The sequence below is a fragment of the Stomoxys calcitrans genome, chromosome 4 (genome assembly GCF_963082655.1).
Source record: "Stomoxys calcitrans chromosome 4, idStoCalc2.1, whole genome shotgun sequence".
Classification (NCBI taxonomy): Eukaryota; Metazoa; Arthropoda; class Insecta; order Diptera; family Muscidae; genus Stomoxys; species Stomoxys calcitrans.
Window position 1 is genome coordinate 177,122,984 of NC_081555.1, and position 19,903 is coordinate 177,142,886.

The following is a 19,903-nucleotide window of genomic DNA, read 5'->3' on the forward strand; positions in this document are numbered from 1 at the left end:
TACGTTGATCAATGATCAGTTTTGCTAATACGTTTATTTTTTTTTTATTATAATACGTTATTATTTTTTAAATATTGTGAATAAAATTTGCATTTAAAATTGAATATAAAACAAAACATATTCTTAGAGAAATATGTTTGTATGTAGCATGCATGCTAATGTGTACATATGCCTGCAGCAGTACTAATGTGAGTATCATGAGTTTCTATATAGTATAAATATTGCATATCGTTTTGTAATCAATTAATGAATGGCCTTTGTTTTCAAAAATAAATAATTTTTTTAATTATCATTAATGACTAGTCATAATCATCATCATCGCTGGCTTCCTCCAAATGCAGACAATGACGATTATCCAATTCTTCCAATTGCACTTCAATGAAATCTTGATCGCCACCACCACCAACAATGATGCCGCCACCAGGCACACCGCCACCTCCACAATCACCACTGCCACGTCGCACATCCATAAAGAGATCAATGTGATGCTAAAATGTCTGGGCATTACGGCAGACACCACACCCTAAGGCAAATTCCTCACCAGTGGGTGGATGTATTACATGAAGGGGACATTCTTCGCCCATCAGCTGTTTGGCCTTGGGCCCAGCTGGACATTGGGGTAATTTATTTTTCGGTATATTTGTTAGACGCTGAAAATCATCGTGACACGTATCGCAAAAGTGAGTGGTGCCAAAGCAAAAGAATACGGCCACCGAACAGCAGTAGCGGCATTTATATTCTAGAAAATCAGTACCATGTTTGGGACACATTTGGGCACGAGCCACATCGGAACAACCGCCACAAACCAATTCTTCGGGATTGAATTTCTCTCCAATTTCTACATCACAGCGAGCCTCACCACCATAATAGGCCTTTTGGCATTTAAAGCAAACATAGTAGGCATAACGATCCATGGCTAAATTTGTTAAGTCTCGACTTTCGGTGTCCTTGACAATGCCCTCGTATTTAATGCTGAAAGATATGGGAAAAATAATATTTTTGAGGATGATATTAACATGAATAAAAAAAATCGTTTATTCGACTGCGCCAAAGATTGGAGCTCCAAAGTCAGGCATTCAAAGAATCTAAGAGTAGACCTAATCAAAACGTCTGGAGTACGCTTTCACATTTCAAACATGCATTTTTTTAAGGGAAAGGGAGACACGACAAACCCAATACTAATACTCTACTCGTACTCTACGCTACCCACTCGTACTCCACTCTAACTACTCTTACTCTACTCTTACTCTACTTATACTCTACTCTTACTCTACTCTTACTGTACTCTTACTGTACTCTTACTCTACTCTTACCCTACTCTTACTCTACTCTTACTCTACTCTTACTCTACTCTTACTCTACTCTTACTCTACTCTTACTCTACTCTTACTCTCCTCTTACTCTACTCTTACTCTACTCTTACTCTACTCTTACTCTACTCTTACTCTACTCTTACTCTACTCTTACTCTACTCTTACTCTACTCTTACTCTACTCTTACTCTACTCTTACTCTACTCTTACTCTACTCTTACTCTATTCTTACTCTACTCTTACTCTACTCTTACTCTACTCTTACTCTACTCTTACTCTACTCTTACTCTACTCTTACTCTACTCTTACTCTACTCTTACTCTACTCTTACTCTACTCTTACTCTACTCTTACTCTACTCTTACTCTTACTCTACTCTTACTCTACTCTTACTCTTACTCTACTCTTACTCTACTCGTACTCTACTCGTACTCTACTCGTACTCTACTCGTACTCTTACTCTACTCTTACTCTACTCGTACTCTACTCGTACTCAACTCGCACCCTACCGTACTCTACGTGTAATCTGCTCTACTCGCACTCTACTCATACACTACTCGTACTCTACTCGCACTTTACTCATACCTTACTTATAATCTACTCGTACTCTAATCGTACTTTTCTGGTACTCAACTTGTACTCGTACTCTATTCGTACTCCTACTCCATTTATACTCTCTTCCACTCCTACTCTGTTCGTACTCTCATCCCACTCTATTTCTAATCCTTCTCTACTACTACTCATAGTCTTCTCTCACTCTATTCCTACTCTTCTCTTCAAATTCACTAATTAATTACATACCGCATTTGAGCTTTTCGTTTGACATCTTGCTTCAGAGCATTAATGGGCTCCAAGATTTCCGCCAACATGGGATGCTTTATATCAGCCTTGCATATGGGACACAAAGAAAATCCAAAAGTAATGCGGGGACCACTCCAGCGTTTCTCCAAAACAGCTTTGCAACAATGGAAATGGAAAACATGGCCGCATTCCAACTAGAAATCAAATTTAGGAAAATAAAGTTAGAAAATTGTTCTGGAAATCATTAAAAAAAAACCTTTCGTACCTGTATCGAAGGAGCACAGGCCAAAGCCTCAACAAAGCATATCATGCACATATCATCAGCATCCTGTGTCAGTTTGGGATCATTCAAGCCATCGGCCACATTATTCTCGCGAGCGTGACACACATGTTGCAGACAGGGCAAACATTTCTTCTCATTGACCACACCACCACAAACATGACCACACGATTTGGTTTTCAAGCAGGAGTTGGCAGCATATTCCTGGCATTGGGCATCCGCACAGACATTGCCAATTTCCAAGAGACCAGAATTTCCTGTAATGCCACAGAAGCGACAGCGACCCACAGAGTCCTGGGCTCCTGAAATAATAGTATGGCTGCCATCACGAAACTCCACCATGCCCTTGAGGGTTTTGGAATCAGCCAAGGCCAAAAGCCAGAAAAGTTTAGTGCGACCACAAGACTCATGAAGTTCGACACGTATGGCTTCCTCTTCTTCTTTGCAAACCTAGAGGGAATACCAATTTATTGGGGTCTCTTGATTACCTGTTTAAAGTCTTACCGTTCTTTTGTGAGTTCTGGTCTTGCGATTCAAATGCAGAAAACGATCGCAGTCTCCACACAGGGAACCACAACTTTCACACTGTATAATGGCCGAAGTTTCACCATCATCGTGATTGCTGCACATGGGACGGGTATCTGATATGGTCCACTGGCCAGAGGATAACTTCTCCACATGATCATTGTCCAGCACACAGAGACTGGCCAAAGCCAACCATAAGGTGGCCGTTTTTACACAATTCTCCGGGCAACGGAATATCTCATCCAAACGGGTTAAATTCAAAACCGCCTCAGCTATGGCAGCTTTGGTCATTTGAGACCATTTCTCACCTAGCTTGCCCTGCCAAGAAAGAAACATCAAAAATTAATACACCAAGTTGAGACATTAACCCATTTCTCTTACCGTTGCCAAATCTCTGATAAGCGAAATTATGCTCTCCGCCTGCTTGGTTGGTATAACTCCATTTAAGAACCATCTTTGATTGAGATTTTTGGTGGTCTCCTTCTTCACCTCCCTATGGATGGAGCGTGAAGTTTTCATTTCCATAGCCCGCTCATATTCAAAACCGTATTCCGTGCGAGAGAATGAATCTTCCGCTTCAGCAGTCACATGTTCCGCACTCATATGCATTTTTATCGTCTTTAGCAAATGCACCGACAAGTCCAAAGAATTGTAGAGGCGTATGAAAGAAGGAGTCTTTTCCATATTTGATTTGCCCCCAGCACTTTTAACCTTTACCTGTAACTGCAAAGATTTAGCTATGACCGCCAGGAATATGTCCAAGAGACCCAAGCTATCCATATCGAAATCTATGGCTATCTGATGGGCTATATTATAATCCGAAGGTGGCAAACGATGTACTCCCAAAATATCTGCAAAAGTTGCCGGAGAGATTTCTGGCAAGATACGCCTTAACAAGGAGGTGACCTGGCGCTGCACACGATCACTGCCAGTATGCAAGAGACTCAACAAATCTTTAATCAAGCCATGTTGATGGGAGAGATAAGAGCGGCCCACAACACTGCCCGACAAGGCCAAAACCATGCTCAACATCTCAAAGCAATAGGTGTCCGCCGTGCGTCCCCTTTCAGAAGTGGCATCCGTTTTGGATTCTTGGCCATTTGAACCAGTACCATTAGGATCCCGCAAAGAATTGGCTAAATTGACAGCGTCCCAGTCTTCTCTGGCCCTTCGAGCCTCCTTTTTTATGGCATGTACAATATGAACTATGACCTGCTTTTGCAAATGAGACAGCTTACTGCGCGAGAATAGAATTCCCACCATGTGCTCGCGTAGGTCGAGAGAGTCTGCCAGTATTGAGTTGGCACTGGTATCCATGCCCAAGGCATTTTGCGATAGACTTTTGCCAATAACACCAGCACTCTCGTCATTTGCGGGCTCCAAACTAATAAGTTTTCCAAATACTTGACCTAAAAAATTAAAAGAAGAAAACATGAAAAATTAAAAAGAAGTAAAAAGGCGTTAAGTTCGGCCCGGCCGAACTTTGAATACCCACCAATCTGAACCGATGAACTGAAACCGATCTGAACCATATACGACACGGATGTCGAAAAGCCTAACATTAGTCACTGTGTCAAATTTCAGCGAAATCGGATTCATTACTTTCCCTCTTTGGGGCCAAGTTTTTAAATCGAGAGATCGGTTTATATGACAGCTACATTCTAATCTGGACCGATCTGGGGCGAATTGAAAAGGGCTGTTGAAGGGCCTAACACAACTCATTGTCCCAAATTTCGGCGAATTCGGACAATAAATGCGCCTTTTATGGGCCCAAGACTCTTAATCGCCGGATCGGTCTATATGGGGCCTATATCAAGATATAGTCCGATATAGCCCATCTTCGAACTTAACCTGTTTTGGACAAAAAAAGAATCTGTGCAAAGTTTCAGCTCAATATCTCTATTTTTGAAGACTGGAGCGTGATTCAACAGAAAGACGGACGGACATGGCTAGATCATCTTAGATTTTTACGCTGATCAAAAATATATATACTTTATGGGGTCGGAAATGGATATTTCGATGTGTTGCAAACGGAATGACAAAATGAATATACCCCATTCTTCGAAATACTTGGAAGTCTTATGATACTGAACTTTGAAGAGTTTCAATAAAACTTTCGCAAATTGCTGAAAAATATTAATTAGGGTAAAATGCCTAGGGCAATACTTAAACAGGGTTGGAACCTCCCGTTGCGAAGTTTCGGGGAACTGGGCCTTGCTTTAATTTTTATAACAAATTCCAAGTCTACTTCCGAATGCCTTTCATTCTTATAGTAGTGATAGATCTATTGTTGATAGATCAATATATGCCCGTTTTAAGCACTTTTTGGGAAGGGGCGTTCCCTCAAGACCTTGTTCCCATAATAAAAAATCAGATTTGCGTTATTGGGTAGCTATTAGGGGATAAACAAAAATTCGCTTATCTCTGAAATATGTCGAATATATGGCAAAACATTGAGTACCCCTCACTTTCAATACACTTTGTATAAAGGTCGCACAGTGGGCCAAATGGCAAAAAAATTGGAAATAAGTCTACAACTTTTTATCTGTTGATTTTAGCCATACAAAATGTTCTAGACATTTGTAGAGGAGGACATAGGCTTTCAGAAAAGTGCTGTTGTTGGTCCATATCTTTAATACAGGGTGAGCTACAGGGTGTGAAAGTTGACCACTTTTGACTTCTCCAAGCTTCTGGGGGCCATAACTTTTGATCTACTCAACCGATTTACATGATTTAGGACTCTAGAGAAAGAGCTTGACAAGATCTAAAAAACTTATGCATAAAGTACCATGCCATCGTGTACTGTTAAGGAGTTATGAATTGTTTAATTTTAAAATATGAAAATTTGGCCTTGGTTTTTTTCAGTGTTTTTTTAATAACTCCGTCAATTTTAAAGCTATAAACTTCATACTTCACACAAATTATGCCAGCATATGTGTGCATAAAATACAAAAGGAATCACGTGAATATCTTTGGCGGTTTAAAAATGGCATCGTTTTCAATATGAAAAATATTTTTTTTGTCAAAAAATTGCAAAATTTTTCAAAAAAGATACTCCCATTTCCTTTAAGTTTTCGCAAACTTTGGCCGTCAAAGCATTATCATTTCTTTCCATTTTCACAAAGTCGAGGTATTAAGAAAAGTTTTAAGTGCTAATTTGGCTAATTTCGATATCAAACAACACCGTTATCTTAAGACCAAAATGGCCAATTTTTTTACTAAACTTCAAAAGTTTCTCACTGGAAAAAAAGTTCCACGGGGATTTTTTCGCTTTTTTTGAACTTAAATGAAAGCTTAAAATGTTCCCAACATTTTAAGGTATGTCTCGCCATATCCTAGCCATAAATGAGATCGTAGCGATCAAAATACTGAAAAAAGTCAATTTTCAAGTAGTGCTATATTCATTGCTAAAAAACAAGTATTACGTCACATTTTATTGCAAAGATGTTAAATAAACTTTTATTTGGTAACACTTCTTCTACAAAACACAAAAAGAATCATGGAAATATCTCTATTCTATTCCATTTTATGGAACCGGCAATAAAAAAGTCAATTTTTCAAAAAAGTCGAATTTCCCAAATTTTGTTTTTGTTGTCCTAATTGCACATGACACACTATAGCCATATTTACGCAACATACCTTATCGTAAAGGAAATTTTCATACCTTTCCAACGATGTATAAAACATTTCTCAACTCGGATTCTATCTACTCTAAAATTCATTTACACTTCATTAAACTCTATATAAAAATGTCTATTTGTGAAATGGAACCTTATATGGGGCCTACACTAAAACATTGATAGATTTGCCCAGGGTTTACAATACAAATGTGTTAGAATAAAAAAAGGTCTCCTGCCAAAGTTTAAAAAAATTGGAATAAAAATATGTGTTTTAGAGCGAAAACACTTCGCATCGGCGTGCGTTTGTATAGTACCTACATCTATTTTTAATGTAAGCTGATGATTTTTGAATAAAAAGTAACCTAGAAATATACCTGCATATATATATATATTTGTGTTAAGATTTGATGCAGACAAATGTTACCTGTTTCGCTATGTCGAATTCCCAGGAAATCCACCGTATCAATGAATGTGAAAAAACCTACCCATAAAAAATTCATTGTCATTTTTTTTAACCAAATTCGAGTCCAGGTAAATAATTATAGAAGAGTAAGTAAAAAGAGGCACTTTGGACCCCTTTTAACGATTGCGTCTGATACCTGAAATGGGTCATTAATTGTGAATATATTGCATAAATATTTGAACAAAATCCAAATTTTCTTCATTATATTTTGTAGAGGCGTAAAGGACATTTATAAGTTATGGAAGTCATACTGAAGTATTCCACTCTTTCGAAAATTGTATGGGACATCAAAAATGATTCCAAATCATACACGGAGTCATTTAAGGAACTTGTTTACACTTTGGACCACATATATGGAATAAGGCTAAATAAAGACGCTTTAGACAAACTTGAAAAATTCTACAAATCATTTGAGAGAAGGTTGCCAGAATGTTCATTCGCAAAAATCAAGTTTTTCAAAATGTATGAGAAGTGGCTGAAATCGGATCTACTTATTGAAATTAAACCGCTGATTCCCGGCCGGCCTAGCAAAGCATACGACGAAGTTACGGAGAAAACCAAAAAGAAAAAACAAGAGGAACTATTGGCGGCACATCCGCCAAATTTAATAAAAGATACGTTCAAAACAGCATTGTTAAAAACACAACCAAAAAATGTTGGACGAATTGTCGATGTTTTACCATTAGCATCTCCGAAAAGGGTAAAGAGAATGGTAGAAAGTATTCCAACTCCAAAATCGACTACAGAATTCACGGAGGAAGATGCACTGGCCCTGATTTTGAACCTAGGCCTCTCAAGAAACAAATACTCAACAATGAGGAAGGCTCTTCGTGAAAAAGGATGGGGTTGTTTACCCTCAAAACATAAATTGTACAACACCAGGACGAAAATGGTGCCATCAAATATATACGTGGACGAATTAAAAGCAAGAGTGAAACTTGCTGATCTTGTTGAAAATACAGCTGTTAGAATTATTTCTAATTTTACTGAAGAACAGTTGAACACATGTAATAATTCCGAAGTGGTTTTGATCAGCAAATGGGGTTGTGATGGATCATCTGGATTTTCCGAATATAAGCAACAAACAGAAATAGATACCAACTTCGCATCAATTTTCATGGCATCATTAGTACCATTGAGAATGAGATTGTACAAGGACCAATCTTCATCATCGAAAGAAAATGCATTTCAAGATATATGGATAAATAGAACACCTGGGTCAAAATATTTATGTCGCCCAATTCGGTTTGAGTATACAAAGGAAGACCGGAACACAACACGATCTTTGGTGAACGAAATAAAGGAAGAAATTGCTGCATTACCCATGATTGTTATAAACCAATTGGGAAGAAATATAAAAGTTTCGTTTCAACTACAACTCACTATGATCGATGGAAAGGTGGCAAACGCATTAACTGGCGTTATGTCCAATTGGAGATGCAATATTTGTGGCAAGAAGAATGGGCAATTCGAGGACAAGTCTGATGAAAATTTAGTAAACGAAAATGCGCTCAATTTCGGTATTTCGCCCCTGCACTGTAGAATTCGATTCATGGAGTATTGTTTGCATTTATCGTATGACCTTAAATATCGGACTAGCCCTGGAAACCGCGATGTCTCTGCTAGAAACAACCAAGATCTTCACAAAATGAGGCAGGAAGAGAAGAATCGAATCCAGTTGGAGTTTAAACAAAAGGGACTTATAATAGATAAACCTCTTTACGGATACGGAAGCACAAATGATGGCAACTCGGCAAGGCGGTTTTTTGAGGACCCCGTATCGACATCTAAAATAACCGGTCTTGATGAACACTTGCTAAGACGATTCAAAGTGATTTTGGCTGTAATCAATAGCAAAAAGATGATAAATTCAACCAAATTTGAAGCTTATAGTAATGACACAAAAAACATTTTATCTGATTTATATTCGTGGAAAGCTTTAACACCGACAGTACATAAAGTCTTACATCATGGCAAGGAAATTGTGGAATACAACATACTTCCGTTAGGAGAACTTACAGAAGAAGCTCAGGAATCCCGTAATAGAGATGTTAAACAGTTCCGGCTTTTCAATACCCGAAAGAGCACCAAATTTAACCAAAATTATGATTTACTTCAATATTTATTGTTATCGTCTGATCCGGTACTATACAGCATCAGAACTAAATGGCTACCAAAAATATGTGACGATATAGATAAGGACGATCCCGATGCCATTCAAATTAAAGAGCTTTTAAATTTTGATACCTTAGATTATTTGGTAGAGAATAAAATCAAATAATACAAAACTAAAATGCTTTTTTATTTTGGGAGTAGCTAATATACATATAAACGCACGCCGATGCGAAGTGTTTTCGCTCTAAAACACATATTTTTATTCCAATTTTTTTAAACTTTGGCAGGAGACCTTTTTTTATTCTAACACATTTGTATTGTAAACCCTGGGCAAATCTATCAATGTTTTAGTGTAGGCCCCATATAAGGTTCCATTTCACAAATAGACATTTTTATATAGAGTTTAATGAAGTGTAAATGAATTTTAGAGTAGATAGAATCCGAGTTGAGAAATGTTTTATACATCGTTGGAAAGGTATGAAAATTTCCTTTACGATAAGGTATGTTGCGTAAATATGGCTATAGTGTGTCATGTGCAATTAGGACAACAAAAACAAAATTTGGGAAATTCGACTTTTTTGAAAAATTGACTTTTTTATTGCCGGTTCCATAAAATGGAATAGAATAGAGATATTTCCATGATTCTTTTTGTGTTTTGTAGAAGAAGTGTTACCAAATAAAAGTTTATTTAACATCTTTGCAATAAAATGTGACGTAATACTTGTTTTTTAGCAATGAATATAGCACTACTTGAAAATTGACTTTTTTCAGTATTTTGATCGCTACGATCTCATTTATGGCTAGGATATGGCGAGACATACCTTAAAATGTTGGGAACATTTTAAGCTTTCATTTAAGTTCAAAAAAAGCGAAAAAATCCCCGTGGAACTTTTTTTCCAGTGAGAAACTTTTGAAGTTTAGTAAAAAAATTGGCCATTTTGGTCTTAAGATAACGGTGTTGTTTGATATCGAAATTAGCCAAATTAGCACTTAAAACTTTTCTTAATACCTCGACTTTGTGAAAATGGAAAGAAATGATAATGCTTTGACGGCCAAAGTTTGCGAAAACTTAAAGGAAATGGGAGTATCTTTTTTGAAAAATTTTGCAATTTTTTGACAAAAAAAATATTTTTCATATTGAAAACGATGCCATTTTTAAACCGCCAAAGATATTCACGTGATTCCTTTTGTATTTTATGCACACATATGCTGGCATAATTTGTGTGAAGTATGAAGTTTATAGCTTTAAAATTGACGGAGTTATTAAAAAAACACTGAAAAAAACCAAGGCCAAATTTTCATATTTTAAAATTAAACAATTCATAACTCCTTAACAGTACACGATGGCATGGTACTTTATGCATAAGTTTTTTAGATCTTGTCAAGCTCTTTCTCTAGAGTCCTAAATCATGTAAATCGGTTGAGTAGATCAAAAGTTATGGCCCCCAGAAGCTTGGAGAAGTCAAAAGTGGTCAACTTTCACACCCTGTAGCTCACCCTGTATTAAAGATATGGACCAACAACAGCACTTTTCTGAAAGCCTATGTCCTCCTCTACAAATGTCTAGAACATTTTGTATGGCTAAAATCAACAGATAAAAAGTTGTAGACTTATTTCCAATTTTTTTGCCATTTGGCCCACTGTGGGTCGTTTAGTTTGAGAACTCAAAACCTCGGGGTTTTTGCTCCATTGACCCTTGAAAATTCCAAATTCGGTGATGGTATAATCCGAATTTGGAATTTTCCACCCTTAGACCATGTTTTATTTTTCGACAGCTCCTTCTGTGTAACCTGCAATGACCCCCCTCTTATGCTTACCTGTTATCAATCGGAACACCCTCAATGTCTCCGCTTCACATATCTGCTGCTGTATACGCACTGCATTGGTCAACTTCATGTTGTATTTGAAGGCATGACCCTGTGATGAACTAGTCCCAGCCAAGTCATAAGGATTGGTCAGCTGATCGCCTGAACCACACATGGCAGCTGGTAGACCCAAAATTTTTATTTGCCGCACTCGCAAAGTATTCTCAGGCCCTGTGAACTCCAAACGGAAATGAGTGAAATTGTCATCGTTAATTTTTGTCGAGATCCATATGCATGCCTTGGCATCAACTTCAACGGATTTTATGAGACTTGTATCGCCCAAAGATTGGCCACCGTAGAAAGCCACCGTTGAGACCTTATTCTGTATGTCACGACTATTGTCGATGTGTATGAGTAGGATTTTGCAACAATAGGTCAATTTATTCATGGAGATTTCCACAATTTTACTCTTATTGCGATCCTCTTCATCACTTTCCCAGAACGTCTCCGTGGAGTTGTCAGTCAAAGACTCGGCCATGGCTTGGCGTGATGACACTGTGACATCAAAGTGCCCATTTAAATCGCTGTAGTAGATAATTTTGCCACCAGCATCGGGTACTGCATACAGATCCTTGGTCGAGGGCTCTTTGGCCTCAGCATCCTCGGGCAAGCCAAAGACTCCGGGCGATTCGTTTTGTTCGTCAGATTTGGAGAGGATTTTCGATATATTTCCAAAGACATGAGAACTATGCAAGAATTGATGATCGGTTTGACGAAAGCGTATGCCAAAGCATTGAATGGCAATGCGCTGCAGAGGGGAGCCCAAAGGCAAATGCAAAGTCAGATCAGCCACCGATTGCAGAAATGTGTGGAGACTTTCGGTAATCATATGCGAGAGACGGCCACTGATTTGTGTATAGGACACTGGATGCTCCAAGGCTGGTTCTAGCTCATCGAATTTGCCATCCATGGGATCACTGTTGGCTGGACCGGTGATGCTTAGCGAGGACACAAACCACCACATAAGATCATGCAGACAAACACTTTGCGTGACCGAGCGCAAAAGCCAATTCAAAGCTTGCAAGGAATAGTTGCGACACGTTGCAATGCGCAAACTTCTCTTCATGGCACTACGCAATTTCTTGAGATCATGCTTTTGGGTCATAAACGCCATGGAAGGCCTTTGCAGCAAGGCATTGACCTGATTTGCCGATTCGGCCTCGGAATTGTTTCTTTGATTTTGTTGTTTGCTTCCTTCGAACTCAAACTTGGCATCTTTACCATCTGCACTGGTTATGGAGTCTGCTCCCACCTCTGGCCCATGATGGGTTTTTTGGACCACCGATGTGGCTATTAACATGTGATCGGGTACCAAGCGCCTCAGATTCTCAGAAGGATAACAAATCAAGAGGGATCCATCAGAATCGGTGGTGGAGTTATTGCGCTTTCGAAATACCACCTTGGGATAGTAGGGCTCCTCACGGAAGTTGGTGTTGCTTTGCTGCTGCACAGCTCCCCAACCCTGGCCCATGGAATAGCTGCGATGAAATTTGGACAGAGTGCCAGTGCTGGAGGTCATACAACTTGGGGGGTTTGGCTGATCGAAATTGGCCAGATCTGCTGATTCATAGGATATCTCCGAAAGGGGCTGGAAAAAGGATGATAAAAGTTCACATTTCCAAAATAAGTATTTTTCCACCTACCCTGTCAAAACCGCTTTCATTGGGTCCCATGCCAAAAATTTCATAGGGCAAATCGTCTTTATTGGCGGGGCCAAAAGTTTCCAAGCAGGCAAATGTTTCAGGGGCCAGCCAAGGTTGCTCGGGGGAGCAGGCACCTGCGGTAAAACTTTTGCGCAGCAAAACATTTCCTAAACAAGAAGAAAAAGAAACTGCGAATTCTGTTTTCCTTTTATAATATTATCACTTACCTCCCAACTTTCCATTGATCCTCAGGCCAACTCGGCTGTGACGTTGCTGGGCTCCATCTCCCCGACTAGTGCTCGGCTTGTTCATTTCGCTCATATTGAAGTGCTGATGTTCTGCCACTACCGGCATATGTTGGGGCGATCTCTTGCTGGAGCCCAAACCACTCGTGACATTGCCAGAATCTGTGGGCAAATTCGAAACATTCGAAGAGAGCTCCAGCAAAAAGGTGGCATTCTCTCTCATGGTGTTGTAGATATCCGAATTGGCTATCAGGGTGGTCGTTTTTATGCCAAACAAATTCAGTTCATTGCAAGGACCTGCCGCATTGGTGTTGTTCAGATTGTTGGTGTTCTTATTGGTTGATATGTACTTGTCGCGGCAAGTGTCACACATCAGAAACCAACTGGAAGCTCCCTTGCCCCCTTCGCCACAATTTCCGGCCCAACCTTCACAGAAGATGCCCACACTGTTGTAACCCTTGCCCTTGGCCGATTTGCCACAGCCGGGATGGACAATGCGCATGTGATAGGTCACCGGTATGGGCAGAAACACCTGGCATATCTCACACCAGGAACCGTCGTCCTTCTTCTTCTTGGCCTTCTTATTCTCCTTATCTTTTGGTGTGGGCTTCTCTTTGGAATCACCATTGGCCTCACGCGAATTGAACTTCTCCTGGTTCAGGGAGTTCGATTGCACTATGTGAACACAATTCGAGCATATGTGTTCCCACAAATAGACTAGGCTGCGCAAAGCCGGTGGCAGGACAGTTACCACTTCGGGCAGGGCATGCAGCTTCTGCTTCTCTCCAATATCAGCTGCATTGCCATCGCCACCATCATTGGATAAACCTTTGCGATATTTGCGGTTGTTTACCGAAAAATTGCCACTCTTTGTTAGAGTCTCCAGGGTCGAGGGTCTAATGTTTAAATAGTTCCCAGCATTGGCCACCTCGACGGAGTGCCTCTGCTGGGCCTTCTGCTCTTTGGACAGTTGCTGCCGGCCCTCTCCATGATCTCTGCGAGTGACCACCGTGGTGCCCTCCTTCGGTAGATTGGGATGAAATTTCAAAAAACTCGCACAGGCCATGGCATCATGAACTATGCCCTCATGCCAAAGGAATGCTGCAAACACGGCCCGAATGCTCTCGGCAAATGAAGGAGGCATGGCCCGTTTTATGGGACCCATGGTGGTTTTCTTGGCTGCTGGCATGGATTTGAAGAAAGCATTCTGTGTGGCATTGCTTCCCGCCGAAGCTATCGGTTCCGGCCATATGGGTGGACTGGAGTTGTCAGTACTCGCTGTGGAATTGGTGTTGCGGGCATCTCCAAACAAAATCTGATCCTGCACTGTGCAGCCACCACCTCCCACAGCAGTGGAGGTGGTGGTGATTTGCATTAAACTCATCTCCTCCTCCAAATTGGAGATGTCTGACTCCTTTAGGGCAGCTGCCTCATTTGCCAAACACGATGCCCCACCGCCAGCTACCGACTTAGCGGCAGCACCAACACGGCGTGGTGAATGTTTGGGAGTACTCAGCAAGGCAGCTGTTTGGCTTGGGGTAAAGTGCGTCTTACGCATATTGGCCACATCGAAGTTTCCCACATCCAATTGAGTGGCCTCATCTTTGGCACTTCTTCCCGAATTACTGGAGTCTTGCAAAATGGAATTTTCCGCCGAAGTATCTGCTGAACGCCCACTGTTATTTGGACTATCGCCAGCTTTGTCATCTGCGGGAATTTTTATGGGACTACAAGAGCGCTGCGAGCCATTGCCATTGACCGTCCTCGTATCTTGTCCACCCATGACCCGCACTAGCTCTCTGACAGACACAGAAGCTATTTCGCCCACATCGGAGGGCTTAAACGAGTAGTCTCTTGCTCCCGAATGGGGTTCGTTATCCCCCTTAAACCATTTTTGCAAAGCTTGCAACTTTATGGCTCCACCTCCCACCACCCCGGCTATAGCAGAACCTATGGCATTGCTGCCACCCGAATTTCCTGCCCCAAATGGATCTTCCTTGGGTTCATCTTCAATGGCGCCACCTCCAAAGGGATGAGTTTGGTGTTCTCCAAGCGAATTTTTAGATTCGGTATCAGCACAAATGAAAGGATTGGTGGAAACATGCGGAAATTCTACCGGCTTCAAAGCATTATTGGGAAAATCAAACATTTTTTTATTGGGCGACTCCGACTTGGTAGTCGATGATGGTGATTCTATGCTGGCACTAACAGGTTCCAAATTTTCCAAAATATCACGCTGCCTATTTCTAGCCTCAGCAGGCATGGCCGAGGCCACTGGTACTGGCGACATGGGTTGGCTGTCCATGTTCATGTCAGTGGTGGTAGTCTCTCTTGGTCCTGGGGTATTTTCGATCACGGGATGTAACAAAGTCTTGGCCAAATGTTGATTGTACTGCAAACACCATGCCTCTGTGGGATACCAACCCATGGCACAGTGCTGCCTTATGGATTCTGTGGATAGTCGCAACCAAACACCATCATCATTCTCAATTTCGTCTATGAATGAAATGACTCCATTCAATTTAATAATACCCACTTGCTCGGATTGCAGGGTGGGATGAGATCGAATGCGTAGACCGGCGGTGTTCTCAGTGTAAAATTTTCTTAGTTTGTTGGGTGTATGATGATTCTTCATAACTCTCTTGTGGGCCGGAGGTGGTATGCTGCCCTCCTTAACCTCCACACGGTAGACCTCCTCCAGCAGTATGCCATCTATGGTTACTGTCAGACAATAGCTGCCCACCGCATTGGGTGTCCAATGGACACTGAATGTACCATCCTCCATATCTTGGGCAAACAGAGTCTCAGTGACTCGCGTCTGGATGGGACTATTGTAGCGCAACTCCTCAAAGGAGTAGTTGGTGTATGGCTTCATGAATGTTATGGCTTTGAAGCACATTTTCTCCTTAATTGTGGGTTCATAATTTTGCCGAGGAGGCGGTGCTACACCTCCAAAATAAGTATCAGTCTGTGAGGCACGGCGTACCTTAACATTTCCATTTCCTCCGGAGCCAGTGGGTATGGCTTTGATTTCAACCTGCAAAAAAAACAAAAAATAAAAGTTTAAATGAAGGAGCAGGAAACAGGGGAACGTGTCCGTTTATGATTTTTTTTTGGGGGGGGGGCGGCCCCTATACACGTGAGCTAACATTTTCATATCAAATACCTATCAGAATTAATTTCTGGTGTCAAATTTCAATCATCTGTATGTCCGTCCATCTGTCAGTTATCTGTCCGCCTTTCGAAACTCCGATAGCGTTTGATCGAATGAAGATCTTCTATCAGTTCGTCGGTCTGTTCATCTGTCTGTTAATCCGTCCATCTTCCGGTCCTTCTATCTGTTTATTGGTCTGTCTATCAGTCTGTCTGTTTACTCGTCTGTATGTCCGTGCGTTTGAACGAATGAAACCTTCCGGTTGACATTTTGCTAGTGTAGATCGTGGTCAAATTTTCTGGCCAAACAGTATTTCCCCTGTCTATGTAGAAATCCGGAAGAGAAAATGGACTTGGTTGGGTCATATTCTATGCCGCGCGATGATATAACGAGATATGTCCTAAACTGGAACCCGCAAGGACAGCGGAAATTCACCAGTTATGTGGGGAAGAAAATCTCTCTTGCAAAATTTCGTGAGAATCGGTAGAAAAATAATGATATTATTACAATCGGACGAACATTGAGAGAGTTGGGGTGACCAGATTAATAAATTTGTATCTTTTACTAATATGGCTGTCACAAAATTTCATTTGTAAGGTAGAAAAGTGACGAAATAAGAAAAATTTTGAGGTATAATTGAAAAAAAAATCAAAGGTAAAGAGGTATAATTGAACAAAAAAATCAAGGTTAAAAATTAAAAAAAAAAAAAATTTTTTTATGAATTTTTTTTTTTTTCAAATTTTTTTTTATGATTTTTTTAACTTTTTGATACATAGTTTTAAAATTTAGGAAATTCTCCACAAAAAACTCTTTAGGTGTTTTTAAATCCATTCATTTGTTTTTATGTAATAGTGGTTTCAACATTTTTCTGCTAAAACGTTTGAATCCTGATTAGGTGGCAACCCTGCATTACACCTAAGTCTATACTCATTCTTTTAGTTTTCACATTTGCTAAAAAATATGAACACTTTTTTAAAGTTTTTTTTTGGAGAATCGTACATAATTATTATATATGTACGCCAAATGTGATGGTTTCATACGTTCAAATGCTATCGGAATAACGACAGACGAACAAAAAGACAGAGGGACGGACAGACAGACAGACGGAGGGTAGAAAGAGTGATGGCCATACAGACGAACAGATGAAGGGCTTCATTCGATCGAACGCTATCGGAATTTCGACAGATAGGCAGACAAAAAAGACTGACGGACAGGTGGACGGACAGACGGACATGGCTAGATGGACTGTAGTTAGATTATGGAGATCATCAATAATTATTAAAATTATTTCAAGGTATTTCAAGATGATACAACCGCATAATGAATTTAGTCAATGGGGATGGCTATTAAAACGAAAATGCACCCCTAATGAAACATTTTGTTCCATTTAATGTACCAACAAGTAAAAAGGCGTTGAGTTCGGCCGGGCCGAACTTTGGATACCCACCACTTCGGGTATATATGTAAACCACCTTTCGTCATAATCCGGGTAAAAATGCATAATATATGCCCCTATAGCAGCTTTATCGAAATATGGTCCGATTTGGACCAAATTCGACAAGGATATTGAGAGGTGTAATAAGTACAAGTCAATTTGGTAGAACAAAATATTGGTCTTTTTGGTAGCCATATCCAAACATAGATCGATCTGAACCATATACGACACGGATGTCGAAAAGCCTAACATAAGTCACTGTGTCAAATTTTAGCGAAATCGTATTATAAATGTGCTTTTATGGGGCCAAGACTTTGAATCGAGAGATTGGTCTATATGGCAGCTATATCAAAAAATGAACCGATATGTGCCAAATTAAAGAGGGCTTTCGAAGGGCCTAACACAACACACTGTCCAAAATTTCGGCGAAATCGGACAATAAGTGCGCCTATTATGAGTCCAAAACCTTAAATCGAGAGATAGGTCTATATGACCGCTATATTCAAATCTGAACCGATCTGGGCCAAATTGCAGAAAGTTGTTGAGGAGCTTAACGCAACTCATTGTTCCAAATTTCGGCGAAATTGGACAATAAAAGCGCTTTTATGTGGCCAAAACGTTATATCGAGTGATCGGTCTATATGGCAGCTATATCCAAACCTGGACCGATCTGAGCAAAATTGCAGAAATTTGTCGAGGGGCTTAACTTAACTTAACTCACTGTCCCATATTTCGGAGAAATCGGAAAATAAATGCGCTTTTTATGGGTCCAAGACCTTAAATCAAGAGATCGGTCTTTATCGTAGCTATATCCAAACCTGAAGCGATCTGAGCCAAATTGCAGAAATATGTCGAGGGGCTTAACTTCACCCACTGTTCAAAATTTCGACGAAATCGGACGATAAATTCGCCTTTTTATGGGCCCAAAACCTTAAATCGAGATATCGGTCTATATGGCAGCTACATCCAACTCTAGATCGATCTAAGCCAAATTGCAGAAATATGTCGAGGGGATTAACTTAACCCACTGTCCCAAATTTTGGCAAAATCGCACAATAAATTCATCTTCAATGGGCCCTTTAATGGGCCCTATGGCAGCTATATCCAACTTTGGATCGATCTGTGCCATTTTGCTGAAATAAGTCGATGGGTCGTACTTAACTCACTGTCCCAACTTTTGGCGACATCGGACAATAAATGCACATTTATGGGCCCAAGATCTTAAATCGAGATATCGGTCTATATGGCAGCTATATCCAACTCTGGATCGATCTGTGCCATTTTGCTGAAATATGTCGAGGGGTCTAACTTACCTCACTGTCCCAAATTTTGGCGACATCGGACAATAAATGCATCTTTTATGGGCCCAAAACCTTAAATCGAGAGATCGGTCTATATGGCAGCTATATCAAAATCTGGACCGATCTGTGATATTTTGCAGAGAGATTTCGAGGGGCCTAACTTTACTTACTGTCCCAAATTTTGGCGACATGGGGAAAATAAATTCACCTTTTATGGACCCAAAACCTTAAATCGAGAGATCGGAATATATGGCAGCTATATCCAAATATAGACCGATCTGGGCCAAATTGAACAAGGCATCGAGGGGCCTAGCAAAACTCAATTTCTCAAATTTTGACGAAATCGGACAATAAATAAGGGCCCAAGACCTTAAATCGGCGGATCGGTCTATATGGCAGCTATATCCAAACCTGAACCGATCTGGGCCAAATTGAAAACGGATATCGACTGGCCTTATACAACTCACTGTCCCAAATTTCAGCAAAATCTAATAATAAATGTAGCTTTTATGGGCCTAAGAACCTAAATCGGCGGATCGGTCTAAATGGGTCCTATATGAAGGTATAGACCGATATAGCCCATCTTTGAGTTTAACCTGCTTATAGACAAAAAAGAATCTGTGCACAGTTTCTGCTCAATATCTCTATTTTTAAAGACTGTAGCATGATTTCAACAGACAGGCGGACGGACATGGCTAGATCGTCTTAGATTTTTACACTGATCAAGAATATATATACTTTAAAAGGGTCGGAAATCGATATTTCGATGTGTTGCAAACGGAATGATAAAATGGGTATAAAAGCCTCCACTGAACCAGTTTTGTTTTTCTCATTGTTCCACAAACGAAATATTTAAACCAAATCAAGAAATTGTTCCACTTACCTTCAACTCGGGCACCACAATTGCATCCCCATACTGATCTCTTATGGTCACAGTAATTTGTGTTGGCCAACCATAACGCAATGCTTCAGTGATTGTGTTCAACTCGCATCTATGGGAAATTGGAACACACAAAAAAGGGCAGCCATTTAATACAAATTGTTAAAAGTTTCCAAATTCCGTTATGGATTTTGTTCCATTAACGCGTGAAACATGCAACGGAAAGGGTGGTTGCATATCACCGCAACTGATGGTGGATGCTCTC

The 19,903-nt window shown here is 40.3% G+C and overlaps 1 protein-coding gene across 2 annotated transcripts in view; it reads right to left on the reverse strand.

Annotated features, from left to right (window-relative positions):
* The window catches only part of LOC106082007 (E3 ubiquitin-protein ligase highwire), a 150,167-nt gene continuing 130,264 nt past the window's right edge, over window positions 1-19,903 (reverse strand). For both annotated transcript variants that reach the window (XM_013244301.2, XM_059368028.1), the window contains 9 exons: window positions 19,642-19,750; window positions 12,851-15,905; window positions 12,624-12,790; window positions 10,933-12,568; window positions 3,299-4,326; window positions 2,897-3,235; window positions 2,378-2,842; window positions 2,113-2,306; window positions 1-972 (listed from right to left, as the gene is read on the reverse strand). In XM_013244301.2, the coding sequence (XP_013099755.2) occupies window positions 489-972; window positions 2,113-2,306; window positions 2,378-2,842; window positions 2,897-3,235; window positions 3,299-4,326; window positions 10,933-12,568; window positions 12,624-12,790; window positions 12,851-15,905; window positions 19,642-19,750 (7,477 nt within the window). In that variant the 3' untranslated portion in view covers window positions 1-488. The remainder of the gene's footprint in view (window positions 973-2,112; window positions 2,307-2,377; window positions 2,843-2,896; window positions 3,236-3,298; window positions 4,327-10,932; window positions 12,569-12,623; window positions 12,791-12,850; window positions 15,906-19,641; window positions 19,751-19,903) is intronic.